The sequence below is a fragment of the Cryptomeria japonica genome, chromosome 6, assembly GCF_030272615.1.
Source record: "Cryptomeria japonica chromosome 6, Sugi_1.0, whole genome shotgun sequence".
Classification (NCBI taxonomy): domain Eukaryota; kingdom Viridiplantae; phylum Streptophyta; class Pinopsida; order Cupressales; family Cupressaceae; genus Cryptomeria; species Cryptomeria japonica.
Genome location: NC_081410.1, coordinates 352,562,361 through 352,574,992, shown reverse-complemented (window position 1 = coordinate 352,574,992; position 12,632 = coordinate 352,562,361). Strand labels below are relative to the sequence as shown.

Below are 12,632 nucleotides of genomic sequence, written 5' to 3'. Positions count from 1 at the left end.
TTGCTAAAAATAGAAATTACTAAAAATAGTAAGTTTTATTTTTTGGCAAAATGACGACATTCCGGGACTCTGTAAAATCCCCAAAAAATAGGAACTTTAAAAAAATAGAAAGTTGCTTCGTTTTAGCTCAAATTTTACTGGGAGGCTCCTTGAAGGGTCCTGATTCCATTCGTATGTTTAGTTTCTTCAAAACCCTAATAGAAACCCCTAAAATCGAGGACAAAAGGTAGAACCCTTAAAAAAGACAAAATAGGCCCTAGACTTCATCAAATTCACTCAAACAAAAAGCAGACCTAAATCTAAATGACCCTCGAACACCTGCAAAGCGGAGAGACTGACGAGACTGCTGTGAAAAGACCCAAGAAACAAAGCCAAAAGATCGAAAGGGCCTAAAAAGTAGGGGGTCCCCATCTAGAATGGGGCAAGGTGTGAAAACATCACAACAAGACCCAATGAAGGACATCCCTGCCTTGCAGCCTATAACACAAAACACCATGCAAGATACCGGCAACCAGTAACAGATCACAAGATATAACCGGTAAGCAACCCTAACTGGTAGAAGCAACACCAGATATAATCGATAACCAGATAAATCAATCACTATATCCATTTAATGAATTACATAAGCCTTCAGCGGCTACACATGCTGGACCGTAGCCCAGGATTACAAAACAATCCATACAAAACAAGTCTAAGATCTGCAGATCTTCTGCTTGACAAATAGGCCTTCGGTAATAGTCTGCACTGATCCGGACCTCAGTCCCTCTGGACTTCAGTCCCCCCGATCCAGAATCTCTCCGGGAACTACATCTTCGTTCGATTTCTTCTTCCTCCGACCGCTGTCATCCAAAATGAATCTCTAAGATTTCCCTTTATACCATCCGCAAGCAAGTACAACTCGATCAAGTCGGCCAAAGACCAACCGGTTCATGATGAAACGTGTAAACGATAACATGTCGGCCCAAATCACCAAGAACATCTTCAAATGCATAAAACTTCACGTGGTCCTCCATAAACATCGGACAAGGCCCAAAACAACATCGCTCGACGATCCGCAAGTTACGGAAACCACTCGCAACCCGATTCATCTTCGTTCCATACACTGCAAAACCAACCGGTAAGAACATACCAATAATGGGATCAAATCCAAATGCCTGTTTGAACTACTCCGGTGCTCTTGCATCATAAAACCTAGAATTTGCATTATAATTCCTAGAGATCTGAAACCACTCTCAAACATCCTGCCAATATATACATGAAATACAACTTAAAGTAAATGTTATATTTCATGTATATATTTTGATGAAGAGAATGAGACTGACTTGAAAAAAAAAGATTTAGATAATTTTTTGACGTGTTTTCTGGGTTGCACGAGTCTAGTCAAAAGAATTGCGAGTCCAAGTGAAAGACTCGCGCGAGTAAATTAGAAAGACTTGCGAGTCTTTCAAAAAGACTCGCCAAGACTTGCCTCGCGAGTCCATGGCGAGTCGACTCGTGAGTCCGTGGCGAGTCCACGAGTTTTTAAACTATGGTGTAAACCATCATTTTATTGTCTGAAAACATAACTTTTTCCAAAGACTTTCATGGAGTTTCAGTTTCCATTTGGGGGGATCAGAACTAGGGGCATAATATGTATCACTAGGTTTGCAATGCATATTCCATTCAACACATGCATGAGATGTATTTCTGAAAGCTCTTGTAATGTACATGGGAATGCCATCGAATCAATCTGATATTGTCATGGTTCTTTGGCCATAATATTAACATTTATTCCACATCTAAGTTCATATCCTATGCTATATGCTTACCTTGGATCCCTTCTGAATATTTAGCTTTTAATGTAAGTTTGTGGAAATACCTGCTCTAAAGAAAGTTGGTTGTGCTTACAGATGACAGTTGTGAGAACTTGGGTTGCTGGAGTATTCAGGGAAACTAAAGACATAAGAATGTTTCATGATAATGTGACTGGAATCCTCATTGAAGGGATTGCTCAAAACTGCACTGGCATGGTTTCTTCTCTCAAGGTTTATTGCAATTTTAATATATGTTTTAGCTCATAATACTTGTGCGTGAAATGAAAATGATTTTAATTAAGGTATCATATTTTAGTTCATATTAATGAAGTGTTATATTCCTATTTTATATTTTACACTTTTACCATTGTTTTAGGGAAAGGACCCAGAAGTATCCGGAAGTGCAACTGAGAAGGCCCTCTTAACTTGGGGACTTCAGGTACAATGTTAGAGAAATCTGAATTTGAAGTACTTTTATATATCAAAGCGTGTGAGTATTGTGCTCCTAACATTTTATTTATTCGTTAGCTTAGATCACATTATTATATATGTACCTAACTCACTGCTAAATAAGTATATCATATTTCATTACCCTATCTTATTTATTTTTATATTTTATATTATCCTCATAGCATTGTGCTTCATGGAATCTTATTGGGTAGTAGACTGGTCCTGCCTTAAATATCCACACTGGGTTCTATTAAATTCCTAGACATCAATATTGTTTGTATTTTGTGTTCTTTGAGACCATCATTGGAATGATTTTTGATTGAAGAAAAATCAATAGAAAACACAAGGAGAGAGAGAGAGAGAGAGAGAGAGAGATTCACTTGGGCTTTGTGTGTTCCGACCCCTTGCCTTTATCAAATGCTGCCCACATTCTTCATTTGCCATCAATTTCTGCATGTGAACCTATTCCACCTAGTTTTCATGCTTATGTCATACTTTCTTACATATCCTTTTCCCCTCTCACAATGCTGTATCCATCGTCCCTCCCAGTTCTATCCACCTCTCCTCTGTTTGCTGGTTGTACCATTGTTTATGTGCCCATATTCCTCAGATAGGCCATTATTCTCTCATTTCCTTCAGTCACAACTTCTTGTATCCTCTCAGACTTGGTTTTCACAAACAAATGCACCCACTTCTCCCATGTGACTACCATCTCTGTAGACAATGAGCCCTGCACTCTTCTATCCATCTGTATATCTTCCCCATGCCTTTGTTTGCACATAGTCTTTGTTACCATTCACACTATAATAGATAAAATTACATTAAGCTAGTTTAGAGTGGAGTTTAATTTGAATAAGGTCATTTGAATTTGTATTGACATAGACTTAAGTTAGGTTTAATCAATAATTAAATTTTGTTAATTAGAAGTGACAGATTAATAATTGAATTGTTTATACGCTAGGATGTACTCCAGTTGTACTCAAATGATGAGGAACTAGCAACCCATTGAGGTAATGTAAGAGAGTTAGAGTTATTAAATTGTAAATTAAATTTCAAATTTGAAAATAATAATTTAAAAAAATTGAGAAGTTTAAATTTATGGAGTTTGATAAGAATTAAGAAACTTATTATAAATTTTTTATTTTAAGAGCTTGGAGGTGCCACAATTTATGGCCATTGAGGTACTACGAAGAGTGAGCATCCTTTCTATACTTGTCACAAAGGGCAGAATTACTTTGACTAGTGGAGGCTACAAAATTAGCAAGCTCACTCATAATTATATCCCCTATATTAGGATTGAGAAAGAGTTTAGTGAGCGCTTCCTTATACCCTTCACTAATTTCTACATGACTGTATGGTGGGACTTTTGTCACTTAACTATAGCAAAGATCTCATTATTGTAATATTTGGGAGTCAATGCAAAGGAATAAGGTGTAGTGGGGTGGTCATCTTGTTCCATTTCTCAACACAAATTGATTGCACCTCTTTCAAAATGTTTCTTCAAGATTTTTTTTTTTCTCTATCATTTATGATGGATTTCATGTTTTCAATCATTGAGTCAATAACATTGTATACCTTTTCCAAATGTGGCTTATTTATGTTAGTAAAGCAGATCATACTCAGGATGAGTTTGGTGAAACTTTGAAAATATTACACCCAATCCCACCAAGTGTCATCTAGGATCACTTTCTTTACATTTGTTAGCTTCATGTTGTTGGATTGCTTCCATGTGGACCAAGTTGGTTGATGACCATTCTAGAAAATATTATTATTAAATCGAACATAAAACTATAAAATTGTTTTTTTCTGAATAATTTTTAGCAACTCCAATTGCTAAAATGATCTAAAAATAGCCAATAACATGTGGTGATTTGTGATGACCATTTAGATATCTTTGGCCTCAGCACAAACTTGTTCGATTCAATCTTTTGTTTTGCCTAACTTTTGTAGCATGAGGATGAGTGAGTGGATAATACAGGGTGTTCTAAATATATGTGAACATCATGTCTCAACCAACATACCAACCACTCTACATGACTTCACATTGCTCGTTATGACTTGGATAACATTTTGTGGGCACTCTTTTTGAATGCACTACATTAGGATGTCAGCAATAAATTGTGCATCCTTAACCTGTGCCTCACAATCCATGACTTCAAAAAACATTGCCCCTTTATGGAACATTCATAGGTGATAGGAGTACCAATGATTGGCTCCTTCTAGGGACTGTCAGACAGACTTGGGTCATTGAACATCATAATCTCTGGTAAAGTTTTGACTAGTGTCTTATTTGTGGCCAATAGAGTTAAACTTGTTAGAATGTTGTCATTGATGTCAAATGTGAGAATGTCATTAGTTGTTTAGGAATTGGATAGCTGTGATTTATATTAAGTAGAGTTGGAAATACTGTCATTGATGTCAAGGGCACTCAGTTGTGTTTGTTAGATTTTGTCATTGATGTCAAATAGGTAAGAAGACAATATCATAGACAAGGTGTCATTGGTTGCAAAGATGAGTAGGCATATTGCTATCATTAATGTCAAAGGAAGTTATAAAGAGTTCGCTTAATCATGAGCATACATCCATCATACATTGTATAGATTGAGGTTCTTCAAAGGTTACCTACAGTCAGTGATTAAAGATTAGGAACAATAATCAACATGGCCATGATGGACAACATAGCAGCAACTACAATACAGAATGGACAAAGCTTTGAATAGAGATATGACTCAAGGAAATCAGAAGACAATAGGTAGCGATAATCATATGGACAACAAATTATTAAAGAAGGTAGCATATATACTTAAATGACCAACTCCTCTCATGTTTCAGCATCGAAGGAAAAGTTATGCATGGCAGCGATTAAGAAGAGTTTAAGTGAAGCAATCTTTTAGTAAAGAGAAGAATTCAAACTTGAATATTGTTAAAAGCAATGATATTTGAAAGGCATTACTGGTGAATAATGATAATACTCTAAAAGATATGTCAACTCCATATTGTAGCAGCGACTGAAAACAAAGATTGAAATACATGTCATCTTAGTGCAGCGACTAGTTAAAGCATTTGAAGTTAACAAATGCAGAGACTCGTGTTTGGTATTAGAAGGCAGCAATTAAAAGAAAATAATCATTCATTGCTTGCAGCGAAATGAAGAAAGACATTTATGTGAAGATTATCTTTTCTTTAATTATCATGAGACATTCATCAAGATATTTTAGACAACACACTAATATTTTGATTATTCAAGGGATACATAATATGGTGGGGCAACTTAATGAACAGTGATTGGTTAGTAATACTCAAAAGACAAGCAATCATGACAAGTGGTGATCACTCTACATTATGTCTAATGAAAGTGAAGGCAGTGGTCATAAGAAAGTGTCATGTACCCATTCAAGACTTCAAGACAATAAGAATCAATGTACGATTGAATAAGTTTTAATTAAAGATTTGAACTTATTATTAAAAGAACATCACTACTAGTCAATACACATCAATATCATGAGAGGAAGCGATTGGTTAATGAAATTATTGCTATGAAGACAAGATCGATAGGAAACAATACGAAAAGACAATCGCTGAATAATGAATCATTAATAAATATTCCCAAGTGTCAACAGGAATGGTAGTTCCTATGAAGAATATGTAATGTCCCCATCACAATGATGCGCTTTTAGTGGTCCATTGGCCTATTCCAGAGACCCGTAGGCTATGTGGAATGGAGAATTAGGGTCTCAAACGTTGGTGAAGCGAGAACTTACTTTTTTTAGTAAGTTAGGGGTTGGCTGTTTGGATGATGCTGTCTTACTGAGCTTTCCATTCTCTGTCCCTGGGTGCGAAGATCATGCTTTTCGGAGGAGTAATTCTTGACTTACTATTTTTAGTAAGTGGTAGTTTGGAGCATTTCTATTTTTGGCAATGGATAGGGTCTTGATTCTGCAACAGTTCTATGGTCTTCTTTACTCTGCTTCATCCTGGTTTTGTTGATGATCAGTATGGTCTTCTTTACTCCGCTTCATCAATAAGGGGGTATGGTATCATGGTTTGGGTTGGTTGTCATTGCTGTTAATCTAGTGTGGGTTTGGGACTGATTTGGGGTGATTTGGATGTGTATTGAGAGAGTTGTGAGCTTTTTAGAGTTTTCTTAGGCTGCTGGTTTTGCAATTCCAGCCTGCAGATTGGTTATTAGCAGAAATTCATGTTCTTATTGGGATAATCTACATTGCTCTCTTTCTCATATCTTTATTTTTGTAAGGTTAAGTAGTACTACTACTAACCAGTTTTGTTTTATAATTCTCATCCCACTGAAAAATGGAAGAGGCTGGCTTGCCGCCTATTATCAAGCAAAATTGTAATTTCAGTCCTCCCACTGCATAAGTGGTCGAGTGATATCTATGTGTAATGGTCCTCCCGCTGCATAAGCGGTCCTGCTGCATAAGCGGTCGAGTTGAGGTTGCTATGTAATTGCAGTCCTCCCGCTGCATAAGCGGTCGAGTTGAGGTTGCTATGTAATTGCAGTCCTCCCGCTGAAATATTGCGGTTGAGTGATTCGTATTTTTGTGTATCTTACTTGGCTGGTTCACCGCCAAGTTTTCTTGCTTTCCCGCTGGATAAGCGGAAGGGGCTGGCTTGTCGCCCAAGCATTGCATTGTTTTCAGTTAATTAAGCTAATGATCCCCTCAACACCGTATGCTCTCACCTTCCCACATTGGGCACTTGGTGATCAGAAAGTGGAAGGGTTACTTTCCCAGCATGTTTCAGTTTATGATTTCTAACCTTAACGGGTTAACTTCTTGTTGATGATTATTGTTGGTCTTGAAAATAAAAATAAAAAATAACTGGGATATTACAACCCTAACCCGGAGCATCCACTGACTCACCTTTAGCTAAAACAGAGCCTGCTTTCTTAGTGATCCCTCTGGCAACACTCAGCATGCAAAGGCTAATAGACAAAACCCTAAAAGACCTAGAAACAAACCCCAGAAAGCAAAAAAGTAGGGGTCCCCATTTGCAATGGGGCGATGTGTGAATACGTCACAACAAGTCCTAACTCAAAACAACTTGTAGTTGCCTTACATCTAATTACAAAAGTGCAAGTAATGACTTCTCTTGCAATTTACAAAAAGGTTTTTACATGTAACTTGTCAAAAGAAAAACTACAACTAAGAGATTACAATTCTGGAAAAACACAACTAAGTGTTGAAAAACACTTAAGTTGCAGCATGCGAAGACATGAATCCTTTGAACTTTTGGATGATCATTCGTAGCTCGGCAGGATTCGGTTCGTGGGTGTTCTTGGCAACAACCATGGTCTTCACAATGGTATCATGACATCGAAGAAGCATGGAGTTGTTCTTCTCCAAGATGGATTGGATTTCGTGCAAAAAGGTTTGATGTTTCATCAGAGCTTGAATTGAAGCAGCTCAGAATTGTTCGCTCCTCCATTCATTATGAATCCTCATCTGTAGATCTGCAAGAATTTCTTCTTCTGGTACCAGCTCTCCATTCTGACTCATTATGTTGCAAGAAACCTTCTCACAATGGAAAACGATACCTTGAAATACTTCACATCGCAATCTTATTGCATCATCAATCTCCTCAATGAGGGATTTGAGAACAAGGGCTTTATTCTCTAGAAGTTCGTCAAATTCCAAGTACATGACCCTGGAAGAAATAATGGCATGCTCCTGAAGAACACTCAACTCTTGTTGGGGCATGGTGCGCCAGATTGTCAAACTATCTTCAACCCTTTCCAGATTCTGTTTGAAAGTGTCGGAGGCATGATTCATGTTGGTTGAAAATTTTGTACACTTGGGGAAATATACAAAATTGTGGTTTCAATCACAACACATGAGTAGAAACTCTCCTAATTAAGGGAAGGCTCCCCCTATCTAACTACAACTTGGAAAATAAAATAGGATGGGACAACAATCTTTCTTCTTCTTTCAAGAAAGACAATATCCTTTTCTCTTCATAGAAAAGGATAGCGATTGAATATGAACAACAATAATCACTTTTAAGTGAAATAAGAGAAAGGAAATGAAGTTTCCTGAAAGCGCAAAGACTTCCGTCACTTCCTTCGGGACGGGACAGCAATATCAAGCTCAAAGACATGACTATTGAAAGTCCTATCTACCCTTTGCAATACTAAATTTTACAACGAATAAAAGATAACAGCTCAAAGACTGGAATAATCTATTCTTTCAACACAAAGACAAGAACTAATGCAAGCTCAAAGACTTGCTGCTATTTCTTATCAAATAGTAATTTTTCCTCAAGAATAGACGCAAGCTCAAAGGCTTGCTGCTCCTTCAAGAGAGTTTCCTATTTTAATTAATCTTTCTCTACTTGCAGCTCAAAGACCTCAAATCAGATTGGATTAAGCTCCTTTAGAAACACTTTGCATGGAAGAAATAAAAAGATTCAAACTCAAACATGTAGCGCAAACACTCAAAACTTGAGTGATCCTTCTTTATTATTCTTCAAAACCTTCAATTCACATGCATAAGCTCAAAGACTTCTTGCTGCAAATTTGGCAGAGTTTTTGCTTGCTTTCCCAAAAGATAAATATTACAATAGAGCCCTCAAGTATTTATAGAAGAGGAGCCTTGAGAAAAAGGTGGGAGAATCCTAACTAACTTGAGAGATTCTTTCAACCACCAAGACTCATTCAATAACTAACTGAGACTTCAATAACTAACTAAGAGTTATTCCAACTACAGTCCTAATCGGACACAACTTGTAGTTGCCTTACGTGTAATTACAAAAGTGCAAGTAATGTGTAACTTGCATTTTACAAAAAATACTTTTACATGTAACTTGTCAAAACTAAATTACAACTAAAGATGACAAAAGAGGGAAAATTCAACTAAGTATTGAAAAACACTTAAGTTGCATTTTGTGAAGACACAAATCCTTGAAATTTCCGGATGCTCGCTTGTAGTTCCTTAGGATTCGGTTCATGGGTGTTCTTGGCAACAACCATAGTCTTCACAATAGTGTCGTGACAGCAGAGAAGCACATAATTGTTTTTATCCAGGATAGACTGGATTTCATGCAGAAAGGCTTGGTGTTTCATCAATGCTTGAATCGAAGCTGCCGAGAATTGTTCGCTCCTCCATTCATTATGAATCTTCATCTGTAAATCAGCAAGAACTTCTTCTTCTGGAATCAGCTCTCCATCCTGACTTACTACTTTGCAAGAGGCCCTTTCACAATGTGAGACAATATCTTGGTAAACTTCACCCCAGAATCTCCTTGCATCACCGATCTCCTCAATGAGGGATTTAAGAACAAGGGTCTTGTTTTCCAGGAGTTCTTCAAATTCCAAGTACATGACCCTGGAAGAGATGATGGCATGCTCCTGCAAAATACTCAGCTGTTGTTGGGGCATGGTATGCTAGATTGTCAGACTTTTCTCAACACTTTCTAGATTCTTTTTGAAAGTGTTAGAAGTCTGATCCAATTTCTCCTCAATGGTCTCTAGTTTAGACATTATTTGAAAAATGACTTTTATTACTTGTACACATTGATCATGAAGTTGATCAACCCAGGAATCTAGTGCTTGTACCTTTTAAGCAGCCCTTTCCACTCCACGAATCGATTCTTGGGAACCAGAAGAACCTATGGAGTTACTCCCTTCAGCAACAGGTTTTGTGATTTTATGAATGGCTGCCATAAGCTGTTGGTTTTCCTCTTCAAGCTTGTCTTTCTTCACTAGAAGCTCATCACACCTTTGCACCAGTGAAGCAGCAGAAAACTGAGCATCATGTTTAATGACCTCATGCATTTGCTTGCCCAACTCTATCCTTGTAACCTTATAATCAGCAGCTGACATTTCATCAAGTGGCTTATCTGCAATAGGTTCCACAATTTCAGCTACTTTCATCTTGTTGCTATCGACAGTTACCCTAGAGATAGTCTTGGCCTTCTTAGCAACTATGGATCTGGATTGTTTGAGTTGCTGGTAATCAAAGGCATTAGGTGAGATTTCTTGCTTCTTCCTTTTCGGGGTAAAAGATCTAAGCCATGGAGGCAAAGTCATCAACTCTCTTCTAGTAGTAGCCATAGGCAAAGGAGAAGCAGTTTCTGTTTGTATCATTGTGGTCATCCTGGGAGGAATATCTGTTTGGACAGCGACCACGGTTTTCTCAGTTACCAATGGGCATGAAGATTGCCTCATGAATTCTTCAAAACCAGAAGTGGAAGTATGAATTTCTGATAACTAGATGCAAGCAGGATTATCCTCAGGAACTTTCAACATAGTCTCTTGTTGATGACCAGGAGATGGCTTGTATGCTGAAATAGGAATTGCATTCTGAGGAGACTCAACCACAAGCAAATCAGGAGGAGAAAGAGGCGTCTCAATGGAAACTGGAGGAATGACCTCATGAGGCGAGTCTGAAACTGGAGACTTAGGAGCATCAGCAGACTGCTGCCCCTCTTCTGGATTATCCAGATCAATTACCTGTACATGGAATCGTGATTTTTCCTTCCCACGAACAGTCGTCTCCTCAGGAGGAAGCATTACTGCACGACTGACTCGTAACTTGATCCTTGTGCCCGAAGATGAAGCACCCTCCTTGTTGTCAATCTGAATCTCAGATTTTCGTCCAAGAGGCCCTGTAGAATCATCTTCTTTACCAACCTTGATTTTTATAAGTCTAACAACATTACTTTTCAGCCATGCGTTAGTGTTGGCCAAGATAGGCTGAAATCTGTCAAGGATGGAGATGCACTCCTTGTGTGACCATTGGATCAAAGGAAGTGGAGCTTCCTCAACCCTCCGTGAAGTGTATTCAGGATCAAGTATATGCCCGTCATCAATCATCCCTTGTGGGATATCCGCCAAGTTCAAATCAACAATTTGCTCAACAGTGAGCCTGCAGTAATCCATCCTCAGAACTTCGGCTTCTGTGCGGAGATCTACCCAAATGTCTTCAATGCGATGAACATGCACAAAGGATTTCTTGATTTTCTCCTTCATTCCTCTATAATCAAAATCAGCTCTAGGTTTAAACCTTTTGAGCTTGATTTCCTGCAATTCAGCCTCCATGGCCTTAGCCTTCACAGATGTGTTAAGGGAGTACCGGCCAATTTTCAATGGGTTTGTGGTAGAGATCCCCATTCCAACCTTGTTCTTAGCAGACTGAAAAGTGTGAACAGCCATGATCTGTCTTCCCAACTCCATAAGAATTATCTTATCGGTTCGGTATCTCGGAAGCATGTATGGCTGATCATCATAGCATCCTATCCTCATATAGGTGAAGGTGGGAAATTGCAGAAACAAACACCCATACTCAGACACCTTGACCCATGCCTCATCTGATACTCTTTTGTTCCTGAGATTTCTGTCAAACTGACACATGAAATATCCGAAGAATGCATCTTGGATCCTTCTAAAATGCAGTCTGTTGGGTCTCAATGGCAACTGGTCATAATATTCCCAAACTGGTAGAAGCGAGCGATCACCCTTGGTAGAAAGACCTGGAAAGTGTCTAAGTGATGCTGCTAAATATACCAAATAAGAATTCATGAAGAAGGTCATGGTGGTAGGAACTACTGCAAGTTGTTCGCACAAGGCATCGCTGATGACTTCTCTCCATGAAATGTGATGAGACTGCCTGTTGACGTGTATTTTGTACACTATCAAACACAGAATAAAATACCCAAGGGTACCTTATCCTCTCTTGAGTAAAGCCTCTGAATGCTGAAGATATCGCGAAAAGGATCAATCAGGGTGACTTCAAGGTTCTTCAATGTAGGATCTCTACGTTTGGATAAGCTCTTTGTGGTATGATGTGATTTGCTGGAATCACAAGGGGACTTACACTTGATGACTGAACTTCTGATTTGCTTTGAATATTGCTGGAACACAGGATTTTACTGCCTTAGATTTGAAAAAAGGAAAAAAGATGAGGGCAAGGAAAGGATCTAATCCTAATACTAAGGAATGTAGGAGCAATGATTGATCTTTGATGAAATTCTAACTAAGTCTTGTTTTGACATCCCAGGACCATCTCCACAAGGTTAGTGCGATCTTTGAAGGAAAGCTTTATGATGTTCAAATCATCACTGCAGGAATAGACACCATCAGGTTGATGCATATCAATGAAGAAGCGACAATTAAAGTTAAGCTTAAGCTGAATGATTCCAGTTGACTACGCAAGGCAAGTCTGCAATCAACAAACTGCTAGTAGTATGGATATACGAATTTCACCATCAATCAAACACATTTCTTCCACTCATCTAATAACACGAAATCAAATACGAGAAGTATAGAGACCATGCAAATTGTCGAATCGACCCATAAATTTCACCATTTCTTCAATGAAGTTACAAGTCTTTTACAACAACATCTTGGCAACAATCTTTGCCTTCTCTCTCTAC

General features: G+C 38.2%; 1 protein-coding gene across 11 annotated transcripts in view; it reads left to right on the top strand.

Moving 5' to 3' along the window:
* Positions 1 to 12,632, top strand: part of LOC131077819 (calcium-transporting ATPase 5, plasma membrane-type) — a 270,864-nt gene that overhangs the window by 119,490 nt on the left and 138,742 nt on the right. For all 11 annotated transcript variants that reach the window (XM_058015409.2, XM_058015396.2, XM_058015413.2 and 8 more), the window contains 2 exons: positions 1,890 to 2,024; positions 2,170 to 2,232. In XM_058015409.2, coding sequence (XP_057871392.2) covers positions 1,890 to 2,024; positions 2,170 to 2,232 — 198 coding nt within the window. The remainder of the gene's footprint in view (positions 1 to 1,889; positions 2,025 to 2,169; positions 2,233 to 12,632) is intronic.